The 17,730-nt window shown below is 40.0% G+C and overlaps 1 protein-coding gene across 3 annotated transcripts in view; it reads left to right on the forward strand.

The window, feature by feature from the left end:
* TRABD (TraB domain containing) overlaps positions 1–16,575 on the forward strand; it is a 34,540-nt gene extending 17,965 nt beyond the window's left edge. For all 3 annotated transcript variants that reach the window (XM_056340874.1, XM_056340875.1, XM_056340876.1), the window contains 5 exons: positions 4,377–4,487; positions 5,892–6,031; positions 8,312–8,484; positions 10,318–10,429; positions 13,336–16,575. In XM_056340874.1, the coding sequence (XP_056196849.1) occupies positions 4,377–4,487; positions 5,892–6,031; positions 8,312–8,484; positions 10,318–10,429; positions 13,336–13,513 (714 nt within the window). In that variant the 3' untranslated portion in view covers positions 13,514–16,575. The remainder of the gene's footprint in view (positions 1–4,376; positions 4,488–5,891; positions 6,032–8,311; positions 8,485–10,317; positions 10,430–13,335) is intronic.
* The last annotated feature ends 1,155 nt before the right edge of the window (positions 16,576–17,730 follow it).

Consider the following 17,730-nt stretch of genomic DNA (forward strand, 5'->3'; position numbering starts at 1 on the left):
GGCTTCAGTTCCACAATGTTTGGGCAGTTGTTGACATCAGCAGGAATCCTTCTGGTTTAACAGTTGCTGCATTTGCAGGACACAAGTCTAACTTCGTAATGCTGTGCTAATATATTTAAATAATAATATTATTATTGTTACTGTTGTTGTTGTTATTATTATTCTTCCTGTGATCTGCATCTGTATCACAGCTATTTAGGGAGCACTCGTTTTTGATATTGACTGTGTGATCTGTTTAGCTGCATTCCTTCATCCTAGTGTGTTGGTCTTTCTTTTTAGTTCTCATCCACTTTTCTTCTGAGTAGTTTCTAATTGACAGGCCTTGAGGGAGGTTTTTGAAAAATCTGGGCTGAAAAGTGTGGGTTTCTATCTTTTCCTGTTTGACGCAGCAGTCTGGGATGTGTGTGCAAAACAAGTGTTGTCCTGGATTTTTTCAGTTTCACCCAGTTAAGTAATTTTAAGCTAGGCACAGTGAAACAGCACAAAAGTGACTTTAAAATAGCAGGACATTTAACTAGAATGGCAGTATGTTGTCAATAGTAAAAAGTGTTTCCAGCGTCCAGTTGAATGAACAAATTCATAGGCTATTATCTTGGTTGTGTGGTAATTGTGTATTGGAATTGTTTTATTGATGTAATGGGGAATTTGTGGGCTTGCACCCCCTGTAAGAATACAATCTGCATCCATGCAGGAACACATGCAGTGGCTAGGGGCTAGTCTGCTTGTGTGTGTGCACAGTGTCTTAGTGCAGGCTTCCTGACTCGTAGAGTTGGGCAATAATGTGTCTTTCCTGTTTTCTCTATTTATGTCCTATCAAAGGAAAGAACGTTGCAAAACACTTGCATATTGCATGAGTTACTGCATCTATCTATTTATGTTAGGTACTGTGGATTGTTCCAATGCGTGTAGCCAAAAAAATACGTGTTCACAACAACCAGAGCAGCACAGCTGGGGGTCTTCTGACCTCATAAACAAGCACAGAAGCCTTTTTTTAATATCAGAGCTAAACGCAACAGCTGTTGCTGTGTTTCTCTCTTAAAAGGAAAAGGACAACGAAAATAAAAGAGCACTTTTTTTTAATCTGTGATGTAAATTCATGTTGGCAGCTTTGTAATTAGCACTTCCTACCAGGGCTTGAAGCGATCTTGTATGCAGACAGTAGGAAACATAAACTCTGTAGGCTCCAAAGCCAGAGTATAATATAAAGATCCTTCGCATTGTTACAGTCCAGTCTTAGTCTCCTTTGGCACCAGGGATAATGCAAATAATGAAATTTGGACGTTGTGCCTTTTAAATAATGTATTTCTCCATCTATAGTCTCAACCAAAAAAAACCCCAGCCTTTCCTCTTTGATTCAGTAGCAGCATGGGTTATATAGGGAAGATCAGGGAAAACAGTCCAACTGTCTCATGCTCCTTTATAGCGCGTTTTTCTCTGGTAAAAGTCAAACCAGCTGGTAAGTTGCTCAGTTATACTTCAGTTGTCCTCTCGCATTGAAATGTGCATTTGGGCTCAAAAGTTAAACCAAAAGTCAAAACTGCTTGCAACTTTCATCCTTGAGTATCAAATTAGGAAAAGAAAACTGTGTCTTCATGTAATTACTTGTGTAAATCTTAAACAGTAAAATTGCATTTCATTGCTCTTAATTAAAGTTGGAAACTGAGCAATGTTAACATGAAACTTACACAGTTGCAACGGGTGACTGGTATTCAGAGCTTATCAAGCAGTTGTTGCAGGTTAAAAACAAGCCTTCCTCCAGCCCCTCCTTGAGTTTCAAAACCCTTGCAATTGTTTGCAGAGACCTGTTTACTTTCCATTAAGCAAAGCAACACAGTGCAGACTGATACCTGGCTCAAACACGGATTACCTGAAGATGCACAGCAACAACTGGCTTAAACCAAACTAGTAACAATAGTTTTGTTTAGCTTCTCCCCCAGCTTCCTGTTTCCGCTGTCCCTTCCGTGTCCGTACCATGGCCCCATGTTAGTCTGAGCAGGGCTTGCTTTTTAGCTGCATCGTGTCCCTACGCAGCGGTATGATTGCTAGTCCTGACACAGGAAAAGTTGACAAACATTGTTACGGGGCAGAAGAGAAGGTGGGTTGGTGCCAGCAAAATCTTAGCTCAACCTCATGTTTTTCACCTACCTCTTTAGGCTGAAGTTACCTGTGCAGGAATATTGTGTAATGTTGGTTTTTTAACGTTTCTGACAGTGAAAAAGCTCTTGTTTTGCACTGTGTAATACAGCCTTTCATGTTTTGGTTACCTACAGGATTGTCCTGTCAAATAAAATGGATATAATGTGAATTGGTAGGTGATCCATATGGACAGGAACAGCCTGCTGTCAGTTGCTGCCTTCACCTGTGCTTTAAAGTCTAACCTCCAGTGTGCTTGGAGCAGTAGTAAAACCAGTTCCAGGCTCCAGCTGGACAAGGCTGTGTTTGCACAGGGTTGTGTCCGTGGGAATTAGGGGTTTTAAAAGAAGAAATCCAGAGGACTAAAATACAAATGGTTTGTTTCTGCCTGCAGTTCAGCAGTTAGTGCTGGATCTGTATACCGTTGGAGAGTAGCCCCCAGGCTGCCTCCTTAGGCTGTGTTCTGACTGCTGTTGAATGTTGGGCTGATAAAATTAGTATTTTGCTTTCTCCTGTGTGCTAATAGCTCTGCATCCCTCTGCCTGTGCAGTTAAGTTTCTTTCTACTTGTGCATTGCTTTGTGTTTATGGCTGTTGCATCTAACCTGTGAAACTATTGCCAGCCACTCGGGATTTAATGTTCTTTCGTGGTCAGCTTTCCTTTATCTAACATTGAATAATCTGGTACTGATAATAAAACTCGTATTGTTTTGCTCCCATCGTTTTATGTACATTTTGCTCTTTATCCCCTGACAGTATTTGGCTGGCCAGTTGTTGCTGGTTGCTGCTACGTATGGCTGCGGGCCACCTTTTATCTCCTTGATGCTGAGCAAACAGAGCAGGCACCGAGTTTCATGCAGGTTAAGAGCACAGATGACTCGGGCACACTTGAAAGATGCATCCCTCTCTTAGCCAGCAGGATGAATCTTTCTATCACAGTGTAGAAATGCAACTTCAGACACATCAGTCCTGAAGGGGAGATCAGCCAGCAGATAACCTCAGGCAGCATTATCCTAGTTTTCTTTTCTTTATGGGCATCCTTTCTGAACTTCTGGAAAGCCTCGTCCCCCAGGCTTTTGAACTGATTCCCAAGGATGCTGAATTTTCTTTCTCTCACAGCCCTCTTTCTTCCTCATCTCCCTCCAGGAGCCCAGCACCCTGTCTTTCTGCCATGCTTGCTAGTTTGTAGCATGATAAAGCAGATAATCAGCTGGCTTTGAAAACAGTGCCTCTCTTTTGTCAGCTCTGGGCCTCAGTGACTCTTCAGTCCACTTAACTGCAGAAACGGTCTGCAGCCCTTGGAGAGGTCACACAAGCATCAGATCTGGCACAGGATGGGTCACTTGAGCATGACCCTGGGAGCAAGGAATGGAGGCCAGGACCTGTGGTAACTTCAGTCAATTACATTAACTCAAGCTATGCTGTGTCACCTCATCTTCATCCTTTTTGTAAAAGGATAGGGAAGGAAAAATTTTTACAAGTAATATAGAGGAGATTTTTTTTTTTTTCTTCTTAAAAGTCTTGATTTTAGGTTTATGTTCAAAAAATAATAGGCTGTGTGAGGAGGGGCATTCCGTCTGCTTGTGGGAGTGAGCCATACTCAGGACTGAGGTCTTTTCTGAGGTCTTAGGTGCTGAAGTCACGCCCTGCGATTTCTGGCACAGTACTAGATTCTCTGTGGTATTTTTCTGCATCTGTTAACCTAACCAGTCCTCAGCTCAGTGTTTCCCAGGATCGTGGAAGTGTGTATGATTATACCACTAGCTGTTTCCCTTTCAGTATCTCTGTAACGTGGTGTTGATCGTACATTCAATGCAATATATTTTTGTGGTGCCTTATTTTCTTGTAACCGGATAGGTCAAGAAAAATCAAATGCACAATATGAGCTGTTTTGCCATTCGGCTATTCAGACACTCTTCAAGCTTCAAGGTGAAGTAAATACAGACTGAAGTGAGTCTGGCTGCCCGCCTTTCTTTTCTTACCTCTGCCATACATTTTTGTTTAAAGGGAGAATATTTTGGCCGCACACTGAAGTGAAAAGCTACTTCACAACTGATACAAACTGAAATAAAAGATCTATATTGATCAGCGAATTGGCTCCATAAAGTAGCTTCAGTGCTGCTTCTTCACTAAGATAATTAATGTTTTTTTCATGAATGTGAACAGTGCATTCTTCTTAGAAATCCACACAGTTTGTTGATGTTTTGAGGGTTTTTTTTAATGTTTTTCTCCCTCTTCCACCAGAATGGAGTCATGTCTGGATTGATGCAAATGCTGCTTCTGAAGGTTTCTGCTCACATCACAGAACAGCTGGGAATGGCCCCAGGAGGAGAATTCAGGGAGGCTTTCAAAGAGGTGTGAACTTGAAATCATTTTTCTGAGGTCAAATTACTGGCCTTCTGCTCCTAGAGTCAAATTAAATAAAACTGTTTGTTAGTGACTAGAAGAGAGCACTCTGGCCATACTTGTGCTGAAGCCTGTGAAGTAGTAAGAATAACCTTCAGCTTCCAAGTACAGAGGTTTGTAGCCCTAAGTGGCATGTAAGCAATTCCAAAAAGGCTTCAAATTATAAGGGTTTCTCCTGATGGTATTTCTGATGGCCTATGTTTTCATTCCATTAATAATTTATTTATCTTGTTCCTGTTAAATAATTGGGTTGGTTTGAATTCTGGATGTGGATCCTGGTCCCACTGTTAGCGGTTTCAGGCTGTGAAAACCAACTGCAAAGCATTAATAAGATCTAACACATTCATCTAGAAGGATTGGTTGGGGAAGTGAAGTATCTGGTTGGTTTGTAAGTCCTATCTGGTCTTTTGACATTCCCTTTTGTACTACTGCCAGTTGTGATACTGGGAAGTAATAGCTGGACTTCTACTGTATATCCCAACTACTTTTTTTTTTTTTTTTTTTTTGGTCTGGGAATACTGAGACACTATTTTCACTGTATGTATCCACCTTGCAGAATATATCTTGCTATTTTTATGTAAATTAGGCACTAGTAAGGACATCAGAGATAACAAAACTGTTAAAGAATCTGGCATAATTTGGTGTATTTATCCTTAAGCCTTGAAACAGTTTTCTCTTTAATGTTTTTCTGAGCATTCCAGACCAGAGTGAAACACTTTGAAGTGTTTCCCATTTTGAAAGAAAAAAAATAAATAGCTCTGTCCTGTTTTAAAGTGATTGTTTGAAATTTTTAAGCAAGTATGCATAGGAAAGAGTTTTCTAGAAATTCTGTACTGTGCTAAGATTTGTCAGTCTGAGCTACAACAAAGTCTCCCTTTGCCTTATCATGTGGTATCTGGCATCAGTTCTTGTTTCATAAGCTCCTTCTTGAATGTATTTTGCCATGACAAATGGATGGGTTAGTGATCCTGACAAGACCTAGGTAAAAGCAAAATGACCACAGTTGTTTCACCTTAGACTTTATTGAGACCCACATAGATACTGAGCGCCCCATCTCTTCACCTTAAGTAATCTTAAGCAGAAGCTTTCTGTTTAGATAAAAGTAGCCTGAAGAGCGTGGCATTACAACTTAATGTTTTTACTGTAATACTTACTGCATCTTGTAGCTGATGTATTCCTTTATGAAGCAGTATTTTGGAAATTGTATTTACTGCAAAGCCAAAATATTTGTCAATATGTTGTGATGTATGACACTACTTGCTCTTTTGTAAGATACCTTGTATAACACAGTAAAAAAAAAAATGTTCTCTTAATAAGGATGAAATGTTGACTAGTGATTTCTATCTTCTTCAGGCCAGTAAAGTACCTTTCTGTAAATTCCATCTTGGAGACCGGCCCATCCCTGTTACGTTTAAGAGAGCAATTGCTGCGCTTTCTTTCTGGCAAAAAGTCAAGCTTGCCTGGGGCCTTTGCTTCTTATCTGACCCAATCAGGTATGAATAAGCATCCCATACCTTATCAGAGTGAATTGTTCAGTTCTTCAGTGTGACTTTAGTACTAGCTGGAAGTCCTTGGTACCCAGCCTGATGCAGTGAAACTTGAAGTTAGTGAGATGGATAAATATGCAAACTACCCTGCAATAATCCATATTTTTTAAAAGAAAGCTGGCTTTCTCATTTTGCTCCAGTTCTTTTTTTAATTACCTTTTGAATCATTACTTCCAGATGAAGCAAAAGATTTGGTGCTGGAGAATTCCTAGGGTACTTAAGAATAAACTTTTTTAAATTACTTTTTTATTTTTACGCTGAAAATAAAATATTCCCCACTACTCTGTGTGGGTATTGTTAAGTAGAGGAGACTACGGCCTCAGTATACTAATTCATTCCTCCTTAGGATTTCCAGAGGACTTGGGCCTGCTGTGCTAATTCACATCTGGATCAGGGCAGCTCGAGAACTGAATCTGCTGTCTGAGCAGATTTTTGGAACAGGAAAAAATGTTTATAAAGTCTGTGGACAACATGTAGACTCTTTAATGATTATTGCCTTTATAAAGGCATGTTGTTCAGAAGTTTTGCCTTGGGCTAATATTTCTCAGACAGCTATTCTCTAGCTCACTGTGGCTTCCCCTGCCCTTTGGAGACATCCCTGTGCCAAGTTTACTTTCACAAGCAGGTGTGTGATAACTTGAATTGGGCGAGAACACATGCTCAGCTGTACTCCTAAATTCAGTCTGCTTCTAGACTCGTGTTCTTGGGAGGCTGGGCAGAAATGGATTCGCTGTATGTGGTCCCTGAATCTCAGTGCCTCTTTCATACCCTGTGGCCAGACCTCTGCACAGCTCATGGAGTGATCTATGGTGGTTTTTACAAGGTTTTGAAATTGGGTCAGGTTTCAAACTGTAGTTTTGTCATTCAAACTTCCTGTTTTCAAGTCTTAGCATTTACTTAATTGTCATTTCTTGTATAAATACTTGCTGTTAGATTAATTTGTAAAATGAGTTTGACCTTCTTTCAAGCCATTAACTACAGTTTATGCACAAAGTAAGTTTTCTTACTTGCTATTCTAATACCAGCATGGAAATATTTGCAGGCTTTTGGGGGGGGGCGTTGGAGGATATATTTCTCTGCGACTTCGTCCAATCTTTTATCTATCCTAAGAACATTTTGGTTTTCAACTGCAATATTAAGATATTTGCAGTGTGTGCACACTAGCTTGCCACTGAAGTTTGGCCATAACATCTCAGTTGTACAATTGACTGATCTACTATATTGATTTTTAAAAATAATATGTGGTAGAGGTTGAAAAGGATTTATAATTGGGAAGTGGGGGGGGGGGGGGGGGGGAGCAGGGGGCTGGGGGAAGGGTATTGTGCACCCAGCCATCACATGAGATTCTGTGGAAAATGGAGTAATAATTCAACATCAAATTCTTGTCAGTCTGATGTTTCTATGATCTGTTGAAAGCTAGCAATACATTTCTCCTTTTCGTTGCTCTGTTAACATTTGTAGTGTCCTTTTGATCTTAGAAACTAAAGAAAGCATGTTTGGCATCATTCTCCCATAGACAGTGATGCAAAACCAGATGGTTCTGTTGCCACAAACTGACTGTTCCACAGTTGTGGGTGTAAACAGAAGGTTAGCGGCACCTGTGAAAAATACAAAAGCTCATGACATTTACTCCTGCGGTTTTTATTTGTTTACTTCCTATTCATTTCCTATTCTTCTGCTCAGGGAATTGATTTATAATTTTGACTTCCCAGCTGAAAACCTGTGGTTGACACTGGGAACCTGCAGAATTCTTCCCATCCCCTCAGACTGTGCCTTATGATGGGCTTTTTTTTGTTCCTTAAGCAGAGCCTCTGTGTGCTCAGAGATCAGCTCTGCTTCCTCGGGAGCGCTCCGTGTTGGTTCTTCTAAGCTTATTCATATACACGGAAAGTGGGGCACCATAACTATTTCCTTGGAAGCCCTAGTGCTTTTGCTCAGTTTGAGTTGTCAGCTTTTAAACTGGGAAGGGTAAAAATCCAGTTGAACTGCCTAAGGCAAGTGACCTCTCCTCTTCCCCTCACTGTAGAGGCGCATTGTTAGGTATCCAGTTTTACAGGTTTACAGAGGTGGTTTTGCTTTTGGAGAGGAGGACTAGGGGAAGAGAAATGCAGAGCATGGGTTTAGGTGAATAATGTGTGTAATACCCAATTGTTTTTATTCGTTGGTTTGTCTGTGTTGGGCTTTAAAAGCATAACAGATACTGAGAAAACTTAACCTTTCTTTCAGTAAAGATGATGTGGAGAAGTGCAAACAGAAGGATTTACTGGAGCAGATGATGGCAGAAATGATTGGAGAATTCCCTGATCTTCATCGAACGATTGTCTCTGAACGAGATATTTACTTGACCTACATGCTGAAGCAAGCAGCAAAGCAGATAGAACTACCTCGAGCTTCAGAAGGTAATTGTTTTAAAGCAGATACCATAACCAGCAAGGTGGTATTTGTGTATTAGTCCAAAGTTCGGTTCTCAGGAAATCTGACATGTTCTGTTCATGTGTGCCACATGTCACATAAGTTTACAGTGCTTAAAAAACTAAAAAGGGCTATTACTTTTTATGTTGCAACCACCTAGAGCAGTAGACTCCCAAGTTATGATTCCCTTCTCATTGTGCTATTTAAAACTGGAAAATACTAATTAGCCTGACAACTTTTTCAAGAGGCAGGCATCTGATATTACAGCACAGCATGGGGCAGTCTAGGCTTTTGTTGTCTTACCTCACTTCCACTCTGTTATCTCACCAAATCCGTTGCCATCACTAGCTGCTCAGGAACATGTTTCTTGCTAAGTTAATTACCTCTAATTTTAGTGTTCGCCATAGTTTGCTTATTATAAATTGGGCTGCTAGAAGCCCTGTTGATGTGGCAATGATAATGAAACGTGTGACGCTGCATATTGCAGCAAGGTATAGGCATACAGCATAATTGCGTTTCTCTAGCCCTTGGAAGTATTTTTCTGCCATATGTGATCCGTGTGCCCTTCCTATATATAAGCATACTGAGGTATGGTTTACATCTTGTTTAATATCTTAAGAAGATACTGGTTGTAATCACTTCGTTGCAGACCTCTGGCACTGTCTTGTGATTGGAAAAAATAGCAAGAGGATTACACTTGTGTTCTCGCATCTCACTTGCTTAATGTGCCTCAATGCTGCCTTCATAGAGTTTGTCCAAACACAGTTATTTCCTGTTAGCTCAGTCGATCAGGCTGGAAGAGGTACAGATGCATTCAGATACTTGCTCCAAAGAGCATCTAGAAAATGTGTAATTTTTCAAAGAACTTCTTGAAAACGTGTGTAATAGTTCTAGTGTTTTCATTTTTCATTTTATTTTGAGGGGGGCTACTTTTCAGGGTTTTTTTCATTTCTATTTTTTACTTTTTCCTGGAAAAATCAAGGGTGGATATTTAAAGCAAGACAGTAAAACTTACTCACATTTTATATTTATGTATAATATTCCCCATAGGAAAGCAGCCTGATTGCTATTACTTAAATTTTTTTCTGTGAGTTATTTTTATTGTGGTGTGGACCATTTTTTCATTGGGGGAGAGGTAATCCCAAAACTTTCAGGAACATTTTAACTTCCACTGGGTGTTGTAGAATTTGGATGGTAGGTAGGAGGTGAGGTGAGAGCTGGCATGTGTTGCAGTGGTCTAATGGTGACTGGCCAGCTGCTGCACGTGAATGGTGTGGGATTTGCTTTTACTTGCTGAGGCCCGGTCTGTAGCAGTAAATTTAACAGGGGCAGGTGTGGTCTCAAGTGCTGTTCTCCAATTTTTCATTTTGCTTGTTAGCTCAGGTCTTGTGTGCCAGCTGCTGCTGTCCAAAGTGGTGGAGAATGCTCTCTGTTCAGGAGACAGCAAAACCAGGGCTGTTCCTGATAAGCAGTACGGAGGCAGGACTCACACAGAGAAGGAAAAAAATTAATTTAGCTTGCATCTGCTGAGCCTCTCACCCTGAGCATGGAGTATGAGCCGTGGCCAGGCCTATTTACTGAAACAAACAATCCAGAAACGGTGCTGGCTTTTTTTGGTTTTTTTTCAGACTTGCAGTGTAAGAGGCAGTAGGTGACATGAGTATTAATTTTTAGTACATAGCAAAGTTTTATTATCTAGTAGTAAGAGTCCCTGCCTCTTGGAAAACTCAGTTTTATAATCTCACACATTACCTATTTTATTTACAGCCTGAAATTAATTCTTATACTGATGTGTTCGTTTCTCTCCATCTCTTTCTCAGCTGAACCTAGAAAATACATCCCAGCTGTTGTAGTTGGTGTTGTTGGGATGGGCCATGTACCTGGAATTGAAAAGAACTGGAACTCTGACTTAAACATCCAGGAAATAATGAGGTAACAGTTATCCTTTCCTATGCATTGACATAATGGTTTCTCTTGCTAAAAGACACCAGTAATTGGTTGGTTTGGGGTTTTTTTCGTTGTTTGTCACAGCTTGAGGAAACATCACTACTGTCATCCCTGCCCTGTCAGCTCACTGACTTGCTGTGCTGTGCTTGCAATTTGCGCTTACAGCAAAGGAAAAGAAAATATCAAAGGAAAAAATAAATAGTTCAATATCAAGGGAAGTAGATATGAGAAGATGCCCTTGTCTAGAAAGAAAAGTCATTGATCCACATTTGAGGCTTTTAAAATGAGAATTCAAATGAGGGCTGTAGAAGATGGTGAAAACAAAACCAGGGTTCCAGTCTAGCTTAGGTAAATATAAACTGCTGGCTTCAAAGATTTTGTTGCGTCAGGACAGTGCTGGCTTTGGCAAGCTTAGTATCACAGTTGCTCATAGCCTGTTTTTAACTATATATAAGCAGGAACATGTTTGAATGTATATACCTGAATATAGGCTGATGTAAGCCACCTATCTGGTGAAGTCTCGCTCCAAAGTACCTATTAAAATAGATGTGCTATGTGAAAGAAGGAATTGAACCAAAATGTTCAGACTATGTGTAACCTATAAAGCCAGAAAGGTCAGGACTTCAGAAATGTAGGAGGGGTTCTGGTAGTACTGGTTCTACAGTGGTTTAGGATAATAGAGCCTTTCAGCTATTGGCAGTGTAGTTCACTGTGTTTGTGTAAGCACCTCACCCATCTGTTCAGAGGCTCTGAAAAACAGAAAAGACTGTGACCCACCTAAGTGGTGTATTTAGGCATCTAAAACACGATTTAGAGAGACTTTTGGTGTCTGGATCCGGGAATGCAATGTAGAGAAGCCCTGCCTAGCCATCTGTAAGTCTTTTTCAAGGCTAAGCCTCTCCTAGATTCTCCTCTAGTCACAAACTAGATGTCCATATTCCTCTGCACCCTCGCAAATAACATGTAAAACGAGGTTGCCCAAATCCATATAATTGTGTGGTTAATGTTGGTTGCATTATGGACATCACAGAACTGAATAGCCCAAAGCCTGATTGTGTGCCTTCAAGTTTACATGAAGGGTCTTTTTCATAAAAGTTTAGGCTGTCTTGATTGCCTTTACTGTGCTAGTGCCGGAACTAAGTGGAAGAGTTACCTTTCATAAGAGTTATCTTTCATAAGATGTTAATATTGCATTAACTTGACTGTCTAAAATAGTATGAAGCAAATTACATTCGTAAGATTAACTATATCTCAGACGCATTTCTCTTTAAACTTTTCTACACATCCTGCTGTTGCACTGCAGTTGTGGAGCAGATACGTGGGGTTTTGTGTGTTAGTGGTTGCTGCCTCTCAAGTGAAAAGTTTTTAAGACTTCTACAGGTATTTAGTTAGGTTTTACAAGTTGCAGAGTGATCTTGGAAATTGTCTGGATAGAAACATACGTTTTTCAGACGTCCAGGTTTTATGTTCGTGCATTGAGCCTGACTGAGCGGGCCTTACTGTTTGCTTCAGCTTCTTGTGAATTGATTTATTTTTTTTAAATTGCCCTGAGAGGCTGGAATTGCAAAAGAATAGCATGTAAGAGGGTATAAAGGGATGCCTTTACCCCATCTTTTTTTCCAGTGTGTTTGCTTTTTTAAAACACTTTCTGTATGTTCCTTTAATATGCAAAATGTTACCAGTAATAACCTTGCCCTAGTTTGAGCACGTGGGTGTACTCGGTTTAGTTGTACCCTAATGTCAGCACATCTGACCCGGTTTGAGTGTTTTTGCACTACTGTAGCTGATTGCTTCTGAATACCTTAGGAACGTTTTCTAGATAGAAATAAATGAGAACTTGTGGCTTCTTTGAAATGGCATGTAGAGACCTCTGTCACCTGTGAGAGAATTATCTGAGTTGCAGTGTGGGCGCAGGGCCGGCTGAGCTACTACAGAGCCTGTTAGTCAAGGTGCAGGGCTACGTGTGCATGTAGCATTATTTTGAAGGTAATACTAACTGTTTGCTTCGTACACCAAGTTAGTAAGACTGCTCGAAGGCAGGGGTGACCTGGTGTGCCTGTGCCCGTTGTCCTCTGCCCTCCTGGTTCCCGGTGGCTCTCTGCAGAGACTTCCAGATGGCTCTCTGAAGATCTTAAAGCCCAGCAATACCTGCCGTACTAGAGACGGCTTCATGCGAAGTCTCTCTGATTTGTCCACACTGTCCTCTGCAGAGCTCCGGAGGCCGAGGGCACTACAGGGGCTTGGCCGCCACACACTTAACCCTGGGAGCTGTAGCCTAGGCTGGTAAGGCTGTCTGGCATCCAGGGGTACACCTTGCTGTGAAACACCCCTCCGAATCTGTGCAGGGGCCAGCCTGGCTTCAGACTTACCCCTTCTGGCCGCACAAACCTGACCGGGTCCTGACACATGTTATGGAGAATATCCAAGCTCTGTTTTCCTCCATTACCCTGAATGACAGTGAGTTGGCTGTACAGCTGTTGGACTTAAGCTGTGTCCTGTGTTTCTTCTGACTTCTGTCTTTGTGCAGAGATATGCATAGTAATATTAGAAACAGTTTGACAAACAGTATTAACTGCCAGTGTTCTTCAGGAAGTCTTGATGTTGTTTAGTTATTTTGATGGAGTGATGAGCAAGTTAAGGTCCACAGCTATTAAGAGTGGCATTGTACATAGGTGGAGAAGGCTTTATTATTATTTTTGTTATTGTTACTTAATTTAGATATAGCCCTTGAACATAAAAAAGAATGTGTTGTTCATTCATGACACGTCTGTTACCTGAAAGTTCCCTGCACTGTAAGGGGGAAAGGGAGAAAAGATCCTCATTTTGGTTGGAAAATATCTGTTGTTTCAGCTCTGTGGATATTAACATTGTTTCATATTTTTTTGCTTCAGCGTGCCTCCTCCATCAGCTTCAAGTAAGATTTTCAAATTTGTCATAAAAGCAACGGTTTTTGGACTGATGGGATATGGCTGCTACCGAATAGGTCAAAGGACAGTTCAGTTTATTCTCTCGATGCCAGCAGCACAGAGCTATCTTCAGAAGCTGACAGAAATAAGGTCTCAGCATTGAACATCAAGTGGAGGCACTATGTGAACAAGGTGGCTGAAAAAGGGTGACGGAGGCAACAAATGTGAACTGGACTGAAAGAAGAGTGAGATGAGGATTCTAGTCTGAGATGATTGATGCTGAGCAATGCTGAATTGCTGTATAATAAAAATTTGATACTAAAGTTACACCAGCTATGATCTAATGAATAGATTTGATTCCTGGTAAGCGTGTTGCATGAAACCACATGATTCCAGATTGAGGTAAAAGAAATATGTCCACAAGCGTATATATATTATATATATGCATACTGTATATATAATATATATTACTGATGATGTAGTACAGACAGCTTGAAGAGTGTATGTTCATGACTTCTTTTCCAGAGGAACAGAAGAACACAAAGTAACCTAATTGGCTGCCTCTGCTCCGAAGTTCAGGGACACTTGTCTTGAATGATTCTTTGTGGTTTTTTTTTCCTTGGGTATAATGATACCTAGTGGTCGTTTCTGGTGCCAGACACTTTTACACATAATTTAAAGGACATCTTCTCAATGTGTGTTTTATACTCAAAACATCTAGGCTTTTTTTAAACTTAAGAGCTTTCCAGAAATTTCAGAATTGTACAGGCTGTCATACATACACTGCTCAAATTTTTTACAAGCCTTACTGAAGAACAGGAACGTTGCCTTTAGAATGCATCCCTTATTACCACCACCAGTTGAATTGTCTTTCTCCTGCATAGAGACGGTATAGCCACGCCATCAGAATGCGATGTGATTTGTGTCAGATGTTTACAGGACACTCTGTTCCTTTAGATTAGCTTATTTAAACTGTATTATTTAGCCAAATCCTGCTGGATTCAGTATTGTAAATTTAAGAGACTAGAACTACTGTACAACTGACTTTTGTTTCTCAGACCTTTCATTATTGGGACAAGAAGTCTGGAATTGATAGTACCTGCCCCTCATTTTTGATACATGAAAATATTTTATTTATCAATGTAATTTCTGAGTGGATGAATATTTTAATGTATTTAATAGAAAAGCAATGTTCAATTTAGTTTTCCAAACTAGCTGTAGCATTTTATTTGGATTACCTGCTATTTATACCTGGAACTGTGGGTACTTCAGACTGCTGTGATTTTCTTTCTTAATTATCCAGGACAGCCATCCATCATCAATCTATTTCTTTAGTATTATTTTTTAATCTGATGTTCATATTTGATAGGAATTTTTTGGTACCATTTATATAGGATTGTCAATGATTTTAAAGTGCCCTCTGCAATCAGCTAGTCCCAGTTCAACAATACAAATAACTGTAATGGTCATATCAACGTTTTAACCTGATGTATTAGAATGGAAGAGTCCCGTTTGCTCCTCAGGCTTATATGCAGTTGCTCATTGTTTGAAGTGAGGTTTGTGTCTGTATTAATTTCTTTTAAGGAACCAGTGTGTGAGGCAGGAGGAGGAAAAGGTGATGTTAGCTTTGTGTTTCTTTGGTTCTTTTCAGTTGGTTCAATAAAATCAACCAGCCGCTTTTTAGTACGGTATATCTCCAAACCCTTGTGTTGGAAATCATGCCGTTCAGTCTGTTTGCTGAAAGTATGTATATGTATCTTCTGTGCAGTGTTGTCTTTTTCAATCTTTTTAAATGAAATTAAGGGTCTGATGCTCCTCTGTGGGATTGCATTGACTTTGCTGGGAGCTGGTCTGTCCATGCAACCTCATGCTTTTCTGCCTTGCACTTTGAAAATTTTATGAGTTCCGGTGCAGCAAATCATTTAAGTGCATGTTTATCTTTAAACTTGTTAGATCTAACCCGATCCTGCAGAGCTCTTAAGACGATGCTAGGTGCTTTTCTGGATCTGGGCCTTACAGTTGTGCAGGAAAAAAACCTTAGCGAATGAGAATGGCAGCAATTCACGCTTCTTGGATACAAAGTGTAAATGATAATAGAGAATACAGTGGAGGTGGATCCTTTTTATTTTCCATCTATCAGTGCTTAAGAAACCACCAGCCATCTCTAGAAAGAGAAAAAGCAGCATTTGTAAACAATTTCTAGAAGACCAGAGTGACTGCCTGAATTTTGATTCCTGACTTTTTTTAAAAAAGGTTTAATGTATTGTTTACACTTCAGCAGTCCTATTTGCATAATTCTATTACATTGTATGTACATTTTTAAAAGATGAAAGGAAAAGCTTAAGCTCATTCTTCTCCTGGCTTTACTGACGTACCAAAATACTGTTTTGTTGGTTGTTTTTTTGAGAATTCTTAGCTGGTAGAATTCAATATATTGATGTTTTGCTTTAAGTTATCTACAGATTTTTAAGGTATCTGCAGATATTTTAAAAGCTCTGTAGATCTTTGATATCTGTGCTCAGGTAATTTTACACAGAGGAAAACAAATCTAAGGTAAATTTTAGATATGAGCCTTAAACTTGGGTGGGACTAATGCTAAATGATTGTCATGGAGCATTCTTGCAGACTTAATGTTTTATGCTTTTTAGCCACAATTTATTCCAGTGTAAGTCATCCATTCATTAAATTATTCTCACCAGTTAATACCGTAAGTCTATTGTTTCACTCCTTTTTACAAAGCATATTAGCGGATTCTTCAAGGAGCCTGTTTGTGGATGGAGAATTTGCAATTTATCTTCCCACTGTTGCAGACTGGCAGATCGCATACATGCACTGTTTGCTCAGTGGCACTGGAAAGCCTGATGAATTTGCAGAACTAATAATCCTATAAATCCATACATGAATGCTCAATGTTGTGTATTCAATGTGTTGTACTGTTTATGTAACATAATCAGTGTTTTAGGTCCATTCTTTTCTGTTCTAGTCAGCCCTTTCAGTGTTAACGGCATCCTGTAAAATTTAAATATTTGTGGAATTGTCCCAGCCCCACCTCAACCTTATGAAGCCATATTGTATTTTTTTGGTGACATGTACATCTGTTTTATGCATTTGTACATGTGATGTAAAATTGAAGTATTTTTAACAATGTGTGCCTTTACTCTAAAGTGATTTAAAGTAAACAGCAGTATGTTCTATGATAAAAAAAATAAAATATTTTAACCACCACTTCTGTTGAAGGCATTTATTTTCCTTATCAGTATTTTTACTGAGTACAAACACTGGTTAGCTAGATCTAGTACATGATAATTTCACCATCTAACACATCTTTCTGAACAAGACGATCAGTTGGAGTAAATACCTCCTACTGAGGGGCATGTGAGTGTAATGCTGAAGTAGGGAAACTGGTTTCTCTACCTATCATATGTAATGGGTTACGAGAGGAACGGATGAGTTTCCGTGCCCTAATGAACGTGCAGGGAGACTGACTTCCTAACGCCAGTACCTAAATTCAGAGTCCAGTTAGACATGATGAGTTGACACTTTTTGTTGTTGCTTTTCTTTTGTCTCTCCAGTGCTCAGTCATGCGAGGAGCTGATGGCCTTAGTCCCAGTCCAGCAAAGTGCTCAAACACTGGCCTAACAGTGAGCACAGTCACTTGTGCTTAAAGTGCTGTCCTCTGCATGGGAATTAAAGACCCTTTAAGTGGAAAAAGTGTTGAATTAGTGGCAAAAAGAGTTTATCTTTCAAATTGAGCCAGGTAAATCAGCATGACCATTACTTTTTTTTTTTTAAAAAAAAAGCAAGCTAGCTATTAATAAAAAAAAACTGTATTCATACCAAAAGTAAGTATATCTAGCAAACTGTATTCTGTACAGATAAGGTACCAGCTGAATAGCCTGCTGATCGTGCACTTAGTCAATCAGTGGTCCATGCTTCTTGATTATACCTATGTGAAGCGAAGTGCAGTCCTGTTTTCCTTGATCAGGCAGAGTTCCCTTCGGTTGCACTTGGAGCTAAGTCTGCAAAGAAGTGCTGGGCAAGCCATTTAGGTGGAAGAAAAAAAAATATATGTAGTCAAGTACTGTCCGTGGGACAGGCAGCTGACGTGCTGCACAGTACATGAGCTATAGAGCCCTGCTCCGTCGGGCAGCCTCAGCTGGCTCCTGCACACATGGGAGGCAGCTGCCTGCTTTCACCAGCATTATGTGCGTACTGCTGGCCCAGGTCAAGGTTATGATGTGTCTTTTCTATACCAAATACTGAATCAAAGTAAGAAAAAAATATTTTTGAGGTGGATTAGTACTGCCCAGATTTCCACTGGGAGCTGTTTCTCTGTGTGTGTATTGTAAAACATCTAAAAGGCACTGAGAAATATATCCA

The sequence above is a fragment of the Falco biarmicus genome, chromosome 5 (assembly GCF_023638135.1).
Source record: "Falco biarmicus isolate bFalBia1 chromosome 5, bFalBia1.pri, whole genome shotgun sequence".
Lineage (NCBI taxonomy): Eukaryota > Metazoa > Chordata > Aves > Falconiformes > Falconidae > Falco > Falco biarmicus.